The sequence below is a fragment of the Prorops nasuta genome, unplaced genomic scaffold (assembly GCF_024137725.1).
Source record: "Prorops nasuta isolate Cenicafe-Biocafe unplaced genomic scaffold, Cenicafe_Pnas_1.2 PNAS00019, whole genome shotgun sequence".
In the NCBI taxonomy this organism is placed as follows: domain Eukaryota; kingdom Metazoa; phylum Arthropoda; class Insecta; order Hymenoptera; family Bethylidae; genus Prorops; species Prorops nasuta.
Window position 1 is genome coordinate 5,362,502 of NW_027116816.1, and position 16,516 is coordinate 5,379,017.

Sequence of the window (16,516 nt, forward strand, 5' to 3'; positions counted from 1 at the left end):
AGGACAATTAAAAAAAATCGTTCTAACGGGCTCAATTTTTCCCTCCAATCAAACTGCCGATTAATCGTCCATCCGACTCTTCCTGCCACTTCCTGCTTGCTTGTGTGACTACGTTATTTTTTTTGTTTCGCTTGCTAGCGACTCGCGACCGAGGCGTTCAAACTCGAATTCCTTTCCATGTTCAACGCGAAATTAAATCACTTTCACCAAATTAGTCAAAATCCATAAATTAAATCGAGTATGGACTACACACTGGGGAAAAAATCTCGTTGATCAATTTATTCAATTTTGATACATACAAATGTGTTTGTACAATTAAACAAAAAGCGCCGATGGAAAGTAGATGAACCATCATAAAGAATGAATGTTTGTAAATAAAATCAAATAGTTATCAACAATAAAATTGGCATTGGTAATCCTGGATAAAATTTATTCTAGGCCCTGTATATGTTCCAGAGTTCATTGGAATTATTGAGTGAAGTGGCGGGGAGTGTCGTGAATGCGAAAAACAAGCGGATTATATTTAGAGCAATATTTACTCAATTTTCAAGCCTGTCCGCTGATCGTATTAAAATAACGACGGCCTCCAACTCGTATATTAATCCCTTCGCGTTTATCAACGCTATGGAAATTGTGAAAATTGCTAAAGTTCCCGCGTGCTTCTCTCGTTTATTCAGTAAAATCTTCCCTCCCCTCCACAAACCCCTCTTCATCTCACACTGAAAATTAATTGATTCGCGAAAGAGGGAAATTAGTCTACAAAAATGAATACTTCGATTTAATTTTCCTTATTTCATAGCACCGACGTTATTAAAAGGATGAAAAGTTTATTGTGCGACGATTAATTGAATCGCCGCCAGTGTCGAACTTTCGAGAATTTGTTTTATCAACTTTTAAAGCGATTTCTTCTCATTATTGATTGCTCGCTACATCTACTTCAATAATAATTTGCCTAAATTTCAATAATCGAACATTTATTTTTCCTCGATAATATCTTGATAAATTATTAAAAACTTAATTTTTCGAGAAATTATTCCAACATTCAATTGGTATATTAAATATTAATACCATGAACCTAGTAAGATGATGCTCAAAGGAGCAATTTCCGTGTTTAAATTTACGGTGAGAGTCTTTGGATTAATTTGTACTGAAGAAAAAAATTAATAAATTGCTTTATGCAAAAAAGAGATTGCGGTGACTTTCTGAAGGAGCAATTTATTCAAGTAGTTTGGTAGGAACTGAAGAATTTAGTCACACGCCGGACTCTTTTAAAGGGTTTGGAAAAGAGGGGTGGGGGAAGAGATAGTGAGAGTTGGGAGTAGTGGAGTAGAGGGCAGCACTTGAGTAGAGCGTGTAATAAAAATGGCGGTCCAGTTTACGCTTCCGTTTGTTTGCCTAGTAAAGCAGAATGCGAGGGGCGTAACGAACTTGACGATTCCTGTTTTTGTGCAGCTGCAGACACACACGCTCATAAACATTCGTAAGCAAATACAGTGGTAGTGGTATCGCGCGTGGCTTTTCTCGATTTGCATAGCACAACGTAAAAACAGGCTTTTTATAGTTCGCCGAGGACCTTTGCTGCAACTTTCCCATAGCCATAAAAACAAACCGGAATCTCACTTATTTTCACGTGTCCTTTCTGTTTTTCCAATCAACGAATTTCTCGATTCACTATAATCCCAGCCACACACTTACTCATCACCAACCACTAGCTTCCGGCTCGCCAGCCACTTTTCTCGAAATAAATTCTATTCCTTCCCTAGATTTTATTTATTTTCACCCATCTTTTCTCTTTCTTCGTTTTTACTCTTCTCCCATTTAACGTAGAAGCGAATTTTATTCCCAGATTTTATTGTAAATTCTTTCCACGCTCTCCTCGTTCCATTCGCTCTCTTGTGAGGTTAGAAATACATTCACTCGAATATGAACATTATCCACGTATCTTTTCTTCTTACTCTTTTTCCTCGTGTTATCGATTATGTCACACGCGTTTCCAGTAAAGCAGTCGTTTACCGACGATCATTACGATAAATGATACGTTACTTGCTACTCTTTGGTAAATACGATAATTTGAGGTGTCTGTGAAACTCGTTACTACGCGTCTCCAACAAGAGAGCCACCTAGCAAGTTATTTTGGAAACCGCAGGACTCCCAGCATAAAGTGGACAGTTTCCATTAACACTGAACGAGTTTTTCGCAAGAAATTTAATTAACTTCAATTAATTTTTTAGGCAATGACAAATATCGAACTTTCATGTTTTTAGTGGTGGGAAAGAAATTAACGGAATAGTTTGTAGAAATCTTAATCATTATATGGAAAATGATGCAGCTGTTATTTTTCATCTCGCAGCGGTTCCCCCCCCCCCTCCCCCCTATCTCCACCCCTTCCACCTCGTTTCTACTCCACGTCCGCCAACTTCTTTTGTAATGCCAGCTTTACTGCGCCATTAGCATTTTCCATGCTGCAAGCTTATTGTTCATTCAGATAATACTTCGTTGGTCAAAGTGCACGACCCCGTTTTTCTTCTTTTCCCTTGAAGACACATAGCCAAGTATGCTTCTCACTGGTAAAAAGCAACGTAACTGTTTTTCCCTTTACCCCCATCCTTTCCTACCCTTTTTACTCCGAATGCATCCGCCATCTTACCAACGAAAATAATTAAATACCTAAGATACTTGCCGTTTTTATTACTGCAATTGTGTATTTCAATATAATAGTTCAAATACTCTCATGCTTTAAGAAGACAGTAATTTTCTTGTTTTCCCTCCAAAATATCTGCCAAGAAAAATAAGTAACTCTCACGAGCACTGGTTATGGCACTGGTTATGGCACTACTTGGCCACTACATACGTCAGAACTGTGTAATTAAATTGTTCTTATTTCTGTGTATATAACTAAAATCCCAGAATCCGTCGACGTAAAAACAGTTATGGTTTTAACGTTGGCTTATAAATTACGTGAGATTTGATTAGCAAGAAAGATAATTAGAGGATAAATAAAAGGAATCGCATTAAGTGACTGTTATTAGCAGGATAAAGGATGTATCTCAGTCAGTTAAACATGATTCGCCATTTGCGAAGAGTCGAGTAATCAAATCACGAAACTCGCAATTAAGATAATAACAATCTTGGCTGGTTAAAAACTATTTATTCACCGACACCGGGTTTCTGAATGGGCTTGATGAAATAAAAGTTGGGTCATGGACTATATTAAGTTAAGGATGAAGCAAGATTTCCTGCAACCCACTCTACCTCTTCTGGTAATATGACTAAACACTGAAATGAAATAATCACGATTTTAATTGAAACACAGCGAAGTGGTATGCCTCCAGCGAGTATTCCCTGCAATAAGAAGGAGTACTTGCCCGAATCGAACAAACCTACCCACCAACAACATTCAATTTCGCGAACTTAATGCGACTGATCGAACCTATTGAGGTATCTTCCTCTCATCTGGAGGAAAACTTTCAAAGAACAGGCTTCTCGTTCCAGGTTGGTTTAAGCAGAAATTGGCTCTGTTAATTTATTTTCTTAAATTGACAGGACTGAGCCGAGCCTACGACAATGGAGAGGAGAAAAAAAAGAGAATAGGAAGAGGATTAGGTGGATAGGACGAGATTGTTTCAGGACGCAGAGTTGGGGAAAAAGTGAGGAAGAGAAAAAATGTTAGAGTGTACATAAAATAGGAAGGGGATAGAGGGGGAGAGATAGTGCGAGAGGAAAAAGTGGCTGGGAAATCTGAAAGGGTGTTTGCGGGCAAATAAAATGAATTCTAACGTGTTCCGACAGGACGTTAGGGCACAGCTGGTGGTTTTAGAGGTTCGGCTGGGTGGTCGAGTAGAAATGGCATAGTCCGGGAAGACCCATTTCTTTCAACGGCGCAAATGAAAAACGCACAGCTGCAATTTGTCCTGCAACAAAGGACTGTGGTCCTTGTACTTGCTTGCATGAGCCGCGGATCGATATTTCTCGTTATTTCGGCCGCCGGCGGGTCCTTCCCGCGGTGTCCTGTCGGCTGGGTCAGCCTCTCTCTCTTTCTATCTCGCGCGAGCGAGCACTTCTTCACCCGCCGACGTCTCTCAGGAATAATTAAAACGTCCCTGACTCTCCCATGGATCCCCAGACCCTCCGACACTTTACACTCCCGAATACTGCAGCCACTATATTTCTCCTTCTCCATAAAACAAACTTGAACAGTACCTGGAAAATGAGAACCACTGGCCAGTCTTTTTCCCCTTAAAGAACATTTTCCTCGAATTTCATTTTGCTCTTTTGCCATTCCTTCGATTCTTGCCTCTTGCTGGTTCTCCCTCTACTCCTGCATTCCCATTGTTCTCGGGTTTCACACACAGTACCAGGATGCTCGGGTGTAATGCGAAAATTACAATTTTCGAACGGCCAATTCATCATTGATAATGGAATAATGACAATAGCTGGGAGTTTCCATGCAAGTCCTCGTATCAGAGAGTAAATCAGTTGGAGTGGATCTCGAAACACCTCAGCAAATCCATTTCTTTCCCGAGATCTTTGAAAGGATCTTGAAGAGGGGAAGTGGAGGATAAGGTTTGCGAGAGAAGGGCGTTTGTTGAAGAATGAAGAGTTTGGAGGGGGAGGGGGGGGGTATTTTGTAGAAGGAGAAAAGGGAGTTATCCGAGCAGCCCCCTATGGTGCGACGTTGCATCATGCGGATCTTATCGGCGTCGTAATCTGTCGTGGGCAGCCACGCGAGATACGTCAAGCGGCTAAAGCGTTATGGATGTGGCTCCCGGGGTGCGGCCAACTTTTTCCCGGACGTCAGCATGCAACCAGGATACGTTCGATTTGCCAGGACTCTCTCTCTCTCTCTTTCTCTCTCCGACTGCCAGGACTCTACATTATTTACCCCTACTACTTCCCCACATCCCATTCTTCTTCATACCACGTTAAATTATTTCAACCCCCTCCCTGCCACCCTCGCAACCAACCCACTCTACAAACCACCATTCCCAATCGAATCTCTTGGAGAAATTAAATTACACAAACCAATTTGCCTCGTACCTCCATTACATCGCATGTACCTAATTTATTTTTAGTATTACCTACCAACTCGTGCACCATCATTTCTAATTTTGCCTGTTTATTTTTCTGCATTTCCATTTCTATTCGCGTGAAAGGAAATCCAGGTTTTCCTCTAAGAACTTTGAATTTCAGGCTATCAATGTTATTTGAAGTATTTATATTTACAACTTTTTTCTCTGTTCTTTTTTTTTTTCTTTTTGGAGATTCCTTAAAGATTAATTAATCATTGCATGGAGCTGAAAGTGCCATTTTCTTGGCAGAGAAACTGCAAGGCTCGTGCAGAAATTTTGATAGGACTTTGCTGATTTCCAATGTGAGAAAGAGATCCCAGTGCTGCGCCTGACCAAATCTATCCATAACCCCTTAGAATCCCCTTTCTGGCTCACCGGCTTGGCGTGGCTCTCAAATTCCTTCCTCGTTGACTTTTTGCCTCAACTTTTTGGCCCTCAGCGGCAACTCTGAAATCGAGTTACGCGGAAAAAGCAGCTTTTATAGCGAGCTTTGCGAATTATTACTTAATTTACTGCCGGAAAATCCACTGAAGACCCACTCCATCCTACCCGCTGCTATGAAATCCCCCACTGAACAATCGGATTTCAGCTTTCCTTGTTTATTCAACAAATAATTCCCTAATTATTGTAAATCCTACTTGAATTGATTCAATCGAATACCCCTGCGAGATTCTATACTGGAAAACGTCAAATTTTATTATCGACAATTTAGAGATTTAGTGAATAAAGTTCCTATTACTTTTCCAAATTCAATTGGATCTCGAATTTAGGATATAATTTTGGAAAATCCATTGAAATCTAAAAGTTGTATTTAACAAATCGTTCATAGGGTTATATATATATATACATTGTTGGAATTCAGTATATATATATATATATACAAGGATGTGCATCGGCGCTGGTGGAGTATCGATGTTAGAATTTCGTCCTCGACCAAGAGTCAATCGAGGTCCCACGAGTAATAATGCATATTTGATTATCGGCTGTATTAGATTGTGGCGGTGCTCGAATAGAAGTGCTAAGACGCTCTGGCCCCATTCTGAATACAAAGGAGCCGAAACATAGCGTATCCAACATAGCCAAAAGGTCAAATTTACCCGTTAAACGAACTTTCGGCCAAATCTTATTTGAAAATTCACGAGACACTTATTTTTCTCAACCATGTAGAAAATATTTTGAGCCTTCTTGCTGTACAGACCAAGAGAAGATTCCCCGTCGCCTGTGAATTTTCCGCTTTACGCGTATCTCCAGGAAATGAGGCGTCACTTTTATATAAAATGTAAAATCAAACTTTGACTCGATCGCTCGACCGAATATATCAAACGACGAGAATGGGCCTGAATTCGATTTCTCCATCTAAGCTTAATGATATACATATTTGACTCTAACCGACTAGAATCTCTCGTGGTAACGCGAAGATTCCATTTTCCCGGAAGTTCCCTGATTGCCAGGATTTTTACCGAACCGGGACAGCCCTGGCAAAGCTGCTTTTCGAATTCCCGGTGCTCGCGACCGGGGCGTCTCATAGGCTTTAAAGGAGCTACTACCGTAAGGATCCTCCACTTTTGCGATATATTTAACGCGCGAGATAAATACACGTTAAACAAAAATAAGATATATGCACGCTATGATTTTTCGAAAGGAATCGCGGAAAAATATGGAAAGAAAATATAGGTTGTACGTCGATTCTTACGAATAGAAATAGAACGTAATGCGGCGATGCATATACGAAACGTCGGAGAATAAAACGTATAAGAAAAGTATAGGGATTCGATGAATTTCAAAAAGTAGAACAATGCGTGAAAAACTGCTTAACCTAGAAAAAAATAAACACATAAATAATTCATAACGCGCGAAGCTTTGTATTTGGAAAAGCATGCATTGTATATGTAGATAGCAGGGAGAAGAATCATTAAAGCATAACAATTAAAAAAAGTTAGCGAGCAGCGCGAGCTCAAAAGATTGTCTGGCCTGTTTTGTTCTCTCTCTACTTATCCTCCTACACTTTTCTTTTTTCTCTATTCCGACCCCTTCACTATCCCTACCACTCATGAAAACATTAAAACTCTGGCGAATTTTATTTAACGCCGAAGCATTACGTGCTCCCTGTGTGGTACTAAAATTATTTTATCCTTGGTAAAAAAAATTTTTTTTTGTTTCATAAAATTAGTTTTTATAAATGATTATTAAAACCTGAATTTTAGTTAAAGGTGATAAAGGCATTTATTTGGTTATTTAGTAGACAGAGCAGTCGGTGCATGAGTATTTTCGCATCAGAAGGATAAGAAAAGTTCTAGGTTGAAAGGGACAAAAGCAGGAGGGAATTCATGAGGGAGGTGAAAATATAGGTTAGTTTTTTCGTGGGTGATAATCAATGTGGGCTCCTAATTCATCTGGTGGAAGAGGCAAAGGTGAGAATGGCCGGGAGGGTGGGTGAAAGGAAGAGACGGAAGTGAAAAGGTCGTATTCTGACGTAGTCCATGAGAATTGTAAAAAAGAAGACTTCCATAGAGAAGCTTTTATGCGACTGAGGCTTCTGCGCTTGCGCGACATTTTTACTCTCGTGCCCCGTGGCCATGTTTCCCTAATGAACATATTTCTTTGCTCACCGAACTGAAGTGGCTGCGAGAAAAATGGCGCGTTTACGTCAAAATAGCCATTTAACCGACTTATAATGCTGGCTTCACGTTCCGACCAACGCTTATTAATTCGTTACGTTAATACCAATATTTAAAATCAAACCCTCAAAGTGAAATCGTTAAAATCTTTAGACGAACATAAATCACCTTACCCATACAACACACTTAACTGAAAGTTGTCTCATAAATATCTTTTAGTTATCCAATTGACTGAATGACGCCTAAAAGATGTCTTTAAGTCACTTGGCGCTATATAAGTAGCGAAATAAACTATCTCTCAAGTTTCAGTTCCCATGGTTGAAATTCAATGGTAAAGTAGGGAGTGAAACTCTGTATTAGCTAGCAGATTTACCTAACCTCAAATTTAACACTCCAACGGCATTATTTAATTTCTATGTTAAAATTGTCCAATCCCCTGCTTACCTTCAATCCCTACGCATTTATTCTACCATAACTCTGCTAGGTTTTTCCTTTACGCTCGCTTGACAGGACTTGTTCGCATATATTGGATACGTTGAATTCGGCGTGCTCAGTGGCGAAAGGAAGAAACAAGATGGCTGACGTTTCTATCAGAAGTTTAATAAACGTAGGCAAGAAAGATGAAGATCCAGCAACCTCTGTTTATTGCGAGAGAGTCTATACGTACCTACGGGTGAATCTGGGCCAAAGCCGGGGAGTCCTGGCGTTGCAGGTGTGAGTATGAGGTTAGGTTAGGCTAGGTCTGCACTGGCTTGGCACCATCACGCAAGGCCGGAACGGAATATGGTAATGCAGGAAAGCTGCAATTGCTGCGCTCCGCAAATATACGCACGCCATATACGAATGTCCCCCGGAATTGCGCGTATAACGAACTACATGCACACTCAATTAAATTCGTTGAGACGCCCAGTGTTTTCCCCATGCCTTTCTCTTCTGTCCCTACCAGCTCCCCCACTCCACACAAATCTCCCTAACCTCACCATCACGACCATCACCACCGGGAGCAGCATTCACCAGCAACCGCCCGAATCGAAACTAGATTTATCAATTTACACTCCTCGCAGAGATCGCTTTTTGAAATCATAGGCCGATCGTGATTCTGTCAAGTTTGCTTGTTTTCAGTATATTCTGCGTAGAGCGTAGAGTGCAACCCCCACTCTCCCGCGTCACTCCAACCAGTTTGCTTTATAGCTTAATTCAATTCGCGGAATTTATAGGTTAGGCCAGTGGTTTTGTGTACTCGACACACGGGTGCTTGTTTGCACAATTATTTATTTATTTATTTATTTGCCCGTATACTACTACCCATCCGATTTATCTTTTAATTCTCGTGTCGAGTTAGCATAGATGTCAGATAGGTTAGGGTTACTCGATAAACTTTCAAAACTGTGCTCGTCGTTCCATTCTTCGTTTTACCTCTTTCATTTCCGCATTTCAATTCGACGCATTCTATCGCTTTTAATCATTTTATTAATTAGCGTTTATAATAATATTATTATATGTTAGCTTTGTGACTTTCGTTATTAAATTTTGGGGTCAGAAGCTAATTCATTTCAACTAATTAAGGATGAACAGTGTTTTCGAATTACATTTACCATTAGCATTAATTATTCAATGCATCGGATGTCTTTTAATACTAATTCCTTGCAAATTTCAGAGGGTTTAGATAACTTTTTGGCGTAGGATATGGCAGTTTAGTTACGGCCCATTGTCCCTCGGGAAAAGTATTTCGTATTTTATTTGGTCGCCGTTAAGGCCCGGACAGAAAGCAGAACGCGAGTTGCCGGACGATTTAAGATTGGCTGGAATCGACTTAAGCATTCGGCTGTTACGGGGAATTGCCCGGGCCCGAATTTCCCAGCCGCCAAACTTCTTCAGTAATGGTCTCGGATAATTTCGATTCACGACAAAAACAACCGCAGAAGGTTCCTCGGTAACTCCCCCTCCCCCACCTCCTCCCACCAAATCCAACTTTTTCTCCCTGTCCTAACCTCTTTTCACGCATCCTTGGCAGCGCGGAATCGACTGCCTGGCTAGGATCATTCCAGCCCCCAGGGTAGAAAACTTTCCTCCGTACACCCCGCGAATCGATGCGAACGAAATCAGGGCGAAATAATCGATTAGCGTTCAGCAATTTAACCTAAAACGAGCGCGAGTCATTACGCAGCGAAGTTGGGTGAGAATCGCCCATCTTAATTCCCACCCAAATGAGAAACGGCGGGAAAAATAGAATGACGAATCACCCCAGCTCCCATCCCTCATTATACTGCCACAAAACATTCGCAAAAAACCATTCGACCTTAAACTTTTTGCACTGCGAGATAGCTTTGTAAAAAGTTTTATTCGGCCAGGAATTAGGGTATAATGATCTTCGCCAGCAAACAAGGTAAAATGAGAAATTAAAACATTTATAAGGTCTTATAGAATTACAAAGAAATATCGTTTTAAATTATAATTTTGGTGTAAGAGAATGGGAATAAGAAAAATGCTTTTATTTCGGGGGCAAGCAGTTATACTGTCTATTGGGGTGTATGTCATCGTGACACAGTTATCCTGTACGATTATTCACGAAAAAGCCATTCGGCCTTGAACTTTACATACAGCAATAAAGCGTTGTAAAAAAAGGTTTATTCTATCATGATAGAAGCTATATATACACTGCACAATCTAGTGAATCGTGTAACAGGCTAAACAACAACTAACGACACTGAAAATAGTCATATTTACGTCGAGTTTAAACTTTTCTTACATATAAAAATACGTATATTTCATATGTAATAATTACAAACTTTTCAAGCCTCATTTTTTACAAGCTTATAATTTACTTATTGTATATCGTTCACGTATCTCAGTGCATCGGTTATGTTTATAGCCTAACTGCTGACACGTCGAACGCTGGCCTTTAATTACTAACACAAACTGAGGGATGTGTTTACTAATTCCATACTTGGCATCAAAGTTTAAATGTGACAATCCACTGAATCCTCCTACTGATTATCAGACAATCTAAAGCTTGCCTATTAAGAAATTTTAATGAATGATTATTCCTAAATTATATAGGGGATGGGAAAATATTCTGTTAGAACTTTTATTTTAAAATCGTTTCTCCTTTCTCAATTTTTCTGGTTGCCACCCTTGGATCACAAGCCCTATATATATTAATTAGGCTATTTGTGTTAATCGAATATTTCTCTGAATTGTAAATCAATCAATTGCTTAGTTAATTTAAAATTATTTAAGTAATCGTCTCTTCAGCATATGGTGAAACGAATTTCTTTGAACACATTTTGCTACAGCAATTCAATAATATTTCAAGTAAAATAGTTCTTATTTCCGTCGCTAGGCGTAAAAGACCTTAAACGTTTCCGAAATTTCTCGCAAGTGCTCTTCGCACCATAGGTTTGACTATATATAGAGACCTGACTAAATTTGACTTTGTCAAACGCAGCGGAGCAATGCAGAGCAGCTTCGCATTGACAAATTCCATATTCGCACGATGTAATTATTCGTAATTTATTTTAGGTTTATTTATACGAACTATATAAATTCTATAAGTATATGGATTAATGTACTTAACTTAAGCGTATCAAACAAAACTACTAAGAAATGACATACCTTAATGTGTCAAGTAGCCCGTTTAGAATTTGTGGTATAATAATCTTAAGATGTATGAGGCGTAAAATGAGAAATAAGAAATTTTGATATATTCCCGATGATTAGGGTCAATATAATAAATAACATAAGTATAATTAAAAGTTTTTTATTCTTTCATTAGTATCAATAGACACCGCAATCAATATATTTTGATTAAAACGTTAAAATGTTAAATCCACCACAAGAATGGAAATATGGAAATGAGAAAATAAGTGTGGTTTCCAGGGTGAGGGGGCATGTTGGTGTGCCGGCGGTTGCTGCTGATCGCAGCCGCGATCGCGGCATGCATCGTGGCTGGTGGCGCTAGCCATCCTGCCGGCACCAGCACGGACATCCTCTCCTCGGAGGGTCACAACCCCAACTCCACCTCCGAGCAGCCACCATTCATCAAAACTTCCGTCAGCGACCTTCCTGGCTGTCGACCTTCCGAATTCCACTGCGCTGATGGCCCCTGCATCACCCAGGATAAGTTCTGCGACGGCGAAAATGACTGCGACGACAAATCCGATGAGCCTCTTTATTGCACACGTAAGTCACAAATCTTCTTAATAAAAATCCAACTTTTATATTATACAATCTCACCACGAATCCCAAAGAAAATTTCGGCATTAGGCGTCATCTTCCGCTTGCATTATCTTCCCTTCTTGATGTATTTTCATGACCGTCCAATTTTTAACGTCGCATTTCCTCTTCAGCCTGCAACCGAACGCTTTACGGAGACGTCGGGAGAACTTACAGGGTGGAGGTGCGTCGTCCGCAGGAGGATCGGCTGCCATTTCTGTGTCACCTCAACTTCACTGCAGCCGGCTCCGACCTCGGGGACCTAGTTCAGGTTAGCATTAATACCAACTCCCAGAACGTACAGTGCAGGCAAAGGAAAAAGGGGGGAAAAGGCAGTAAAACGTTTGGGCAAATTCACCAATCCCTCTGCGGCCGCAGTTTTTCGATAAAGAAAATATTTGCGTATATTCCCATTCGCTCAACTTAGATGAGACATATTTATCGAGAGTCTTTGCTCCGACTGTGTACTGTTGTAAGGATGAATTGCTGAATCCGGAAGGATTTTTTTTTTATCAATCCTTGATGTTTCCGGAACCGACGGCTCAGCTGAAATAATGCTGAGTCCTTGGAAACATCTTCAGCGCCATTCTTCAAGTTCCGCCCCATTCCTAGCCCTGCTTTACACTAATTTAGCCAATAAACGCCACTTTGCTTTTATCGATAACGGATAAGCGCGCAATGACCTGGAACGTACTTTTCAAGTCGGTACGAATAGAATGTATAGTGAGAGTACTTACCAGACTCATAACGATGAGGGACGAGTGCAATATCCCGATGGATAAAGCACCAAGAGAGTCAACGAAGCGAGTAAGCATGTTGTGGAAGGAGTAACGAAAACATGATTCGTTTTAGCTAACTTTCGACACGTTTACCGTGGGCCGCTTTCTCTCGTTTACCTCCGAAGGATGTCCGGATGGATTTATGAGTATTCGGGAGGAAGGTCTACCTCCGACAGGGGGTCAATGGTGCGGTAGCGCATGGGGGTACACAGTTTACTACAGCGAGACTCCGTCTATCAATTTAACGCTCTTCCTCTTGCGACTATCGGAACAGGTAATTAAGCCAACGAACATGCAAGACTTAATTTCCATTTTTTCCGTTCGTATAATTTATCTTTTATATTCGACGATATTTCTTCTCTTTAAGTTTCTTGTCGTTGGAACATAATCGTGTTTCTCGATTCGTTTTGAAATTGTCTTTGAGAAACTTCATGACGTTATATTATAGGGAATCGGTTACAACTTCGACTTTAAGCTTTCGTACAAGTTCCTGAAAAAGAGCGAGGCACACTTGCGTTATGGGAACAGCAGTTTGACAACGTGGCGCGGGGAACTAGTGAACGGAACGTACTGCGATCGTGTGCTGACGCGTTGCGACACACGATCATGCCGTTTGCAGTCGCCAAACTACCCTGGCGTCTACCCCAGGAACGTCACTTGCTATTACCGAATCGAGCAGACTCGCTCACCCCCTGGCCACCGCGCCCTTCTGGCCGTGAGTCAACGCAACAGTCACAAGATTCACATCAAGGATCAGATCGTCAAGTATGACAGGAGCCAACGTGTTCTCAGGTATTAATCCTTCTTTTTTATTAATTATCCCTTAATAATGATATATCGTACTTTCACGAAAGTCTGAATTTGATCGATGAATTTTTTCCTCTGAAATAACAAATTTTATTCATTAATATACTATATTTCATGAATATCATAAAGTTCATCGATGAATTTATGGATGAATATTGTGAAAAAATGAACTTGATTCAGTTCGACCGTGACAGGATTCGAACCTGCAATCTTCGGATCCGAAGTCCGACGCCTTATCCGTTAGGCCACACGGCCACCCTATAAAGGGTAACATTTTTTCTAAAGACGCCCAGATAGAAGCTTTAGTAAACTTACGATAATACAGCTTAATTACATGAATTCATATCGAATTTCATCCGATGAATGATTTTAGTTGGAGATAAATTCCATTCAATAAGATTTTTTACCCTCGAGTGAACATGGCCGATGATTATGATAATTGAAACTGTTAACGTCGTGTTAAATAGCTCGTACGTAGGCGTAATCGATAATCTGCACTTATGTACACGTGTGCCTGTATATTCATCCACTCTATACTGAAACATAGTGCACAATCACGTTTATCACTCACCTGTCCTGCCGTCGCAATTGCAATTAGGCTATTCCTAGAGCAACAACCAAAGCCCATTTGCAATATTCAAATAGATTCGATCTTACGGTGACGGGACCAATATTACATTGAAAATTAATAGCCTCTCGTCCTTGCCACGAATCCATTAAGGGGATCCTACTTTTGGAAAATAAGGGAAAAATCTTATTGTATTTAGTGAATGTATTGTTATGACATAGTTATTATCACTTTCGAAATTAGGGTTTGGGATGAATGCAACATCGTTCAGGATTATCTGACGGTTTACGATGGAGGCTCCACATCTGACAGAGTACTGGTCAGACTCTGCGGAGGGGATACTGTGCCGGATATTGTTAGTAGTCATAACACGATGCTATTGGAATTTCACACTTCACCCTACGACAATCCGTTTCATCCCGTCCCGTTGTCGTTTTTACCAGGATTTGAGTTGGAGGTTCAGGCAAGTCGATTCCCCTGCAATACCTGCGGAATAAATCCTTCAAGATATGAAATTGTAATGAGTTTATGGTATTTGTAGGTTATATTTGTGGACGAAAAATCCCGTACCTTCGTAAAAGAGAACGAGAACTGTGACTTTTATATATCGAGCGACGATAGTCCTTCGGGAATCTTGGAGAACCCGAAGCACTCGCTGCCACCAAACACAACGTGCCGCTATCGTTTCCATGGAAAACCCAACGAGATCGTTTGGCTGTCCTTCGTAAAGTATTACTCGGCAAGCGTCGATCCGGCTACCAGTATCGACACAGCTGGTGATTGCAATGCGAAGCTTTTGATATGGGACGGAGATCAATCCACGGAAAAGCTTAATTCAAGAAAAGTAAGATAACAAAATAATTTAAACAATCACTCAAACCGATTGGTTCCGTCCTTGTTCACTTTGAGTGCTTAAGATCGTTCGATCATAATGGAAGAAAAAGATGTCTGCTTTAAGAGATTGCATTTAAAATTTTTGAGGTGGTTGACTGTTTTATCGACCGAGCTGAGGAATATTTGTGCATTTCTTTGTTACAGAATATCAGCTTGATCGGGCAATTCTGCAAGGATGACGTTCCCAGGTTGTGCGACCACAGTTTACTTCGAAACAGTAGCCGCCACACCCGACCTTGCAGTTTGGCCGAGAGTTATGTATCAAGCGGCCGGGAGCTTACATTGGAACACATTTTACGTCAGGGCAGCGCCCTCTATCCAATCAGCTTCGTGCTTCGCTACGAATTCGTGCACGAGGCCGTTTCCTGCAACCAAATATTCGCTTCCTCTTCGGCGCCTGTCGCCGCCACGTCTTCCACGCCCCAATCACTTTCTGGAAACACCCAGAGGACTGGCACATTCTCCTCGCCCAAAAGCGTTTTCTTCTACGGTCGCGGTGGTGCTCAGAATTTAAGCTGCGTCTATAGATTCGAAGCTGAACCCGAGCAGAGGGTGGAAATTTCCATACTGAGAGCCACTTTCGGCGACAAATCCTGCGCTTCTTATCCGGATCCTCTGGTGAATCGATGGACCTGCGATAGAAGGCACGTTCAAACCAAGAAACATGGCTTTGCCGAAATTGTTGTGGTTGAGCACCCTTGGCAAGGAGTAGAACTGGTAAGTACAGCGTCAAAAGCCCCGCCAATATTTTCATTTATTGGAATTTAATCATGGCGTCTGTTTTAGGTACGCGATTGCCTCTGTTCTAACCTTACCGACCGTGTCGTACTGAAGACTCTAACCTCCAACACGGTAGAGCTTCGCTTCGTGGTTTCATTGATGAATGTGACGCAAGACTACCGGGACTTCTTCTTCGAGGGAGAATATCGATTTATCGATGTATCCGAAGAGAATTCCGAGTGCTCAACTAGATTCGAGGAAAGAAGATTGCGTGGTACTAGCGGAGAAATATCGTTAAGAAGTCCATTACCACGTTTGGTGCCAGCTGTAGCGGCTGTCGAAGAATTGTTGACCAATACAGAAGACCTAACCTCGACTCAGTGTGTAAACGAGCCATGGCTGATCGAGCCTGAAGATGCTCGCGTAAATTTTCTCTATTTGAGAACCGCTGGTTATGCCATCAGCCTCGATAACGTCGAACAATGTCCCACTTTGAACAGGATCGTTGTATATTCAGCAGCAAACACCAAGGATCGTACCGTAGTTTGTCCCGAAACTGGCCCTAGCAGCGCTGGGCCTGGACTGGATGTCGGAAAAACCGTTGATTTTTTCTCCGGTGGCTGGAATTACAGTGCATTAAACGCTACAGTGACGATGACCCAGCACGCCAGAAGCTTCGTCGTTGAATTCCTACAGAGGGAGCCAGGCTTTTACGCCGTAACTTGGATCGCAATTTCTAGAAGAATGCCATCGGTTTCCGGTGTTGGCTCCAACGTTTTTGCGTTGTTGCCAGACGACGAATGCCCCTATAGGTGAAAATTGCATATTTATTAAGAGCGTTAAGAA

General features: G+C 41.2%; 1 protein-coding gene and 1 non-coding gene across 4 annotated transcripts in view; one reads left to right on the plus strand and one right to left on the minus strand.

Moving 5' to 3' along the window:
* Positions 1–16,516, plus strand: part of LOC136780555 (uncharacterized) — a 35,216-nt gene that overhangs the window by 16,222 nt on the left and 2,478 nt on the right. For all 3 annotated transcript variants that reach the window (XM_066739002.1, XM_066739003.1, XM_066739004.1), the window contains exons 3-10: positions 11,567–11,869; positions 12,037–12,173; positions 12,755–12,955; positions 13,130–13,473; positions 14,300–14,519; positions 14,598–14,900; positions 15,095–15,667; positions 15,737–16,482. In XM_066739002.1, coding sequence (XP_066595099.1) covers positions 11,578–11,869; positions 12,037–12,173; positions 12,755–12,955; positions 13,130–13,473; positions 14,300–14,519; positions 14,598–14,900; positions 15,095–15,667; positions 15,737–16,482 — 2,816 coding nt within the window. In that variant the 5' untranslated portion in view covers positions 11,567–11,577. The remainder of the gene's footprint in view (positions 1–11,566; positions 11,870–12,036; positions 12,174–12,754; positions 12,956–13,129; positions 13,474–14,299; positions 14,520–14,597; positions 14,901–15,094; positions 15,668–15,736; positions 16,483–16,516) is intronic.
* Positions 13,671–13,743, minus strand: TRNAR-UCG (transfer RNA arginine (anticodon UCG)). The gene has a single exon. It is a non-coding gene; the product is annotated as a tRNA-Arg (tRNA).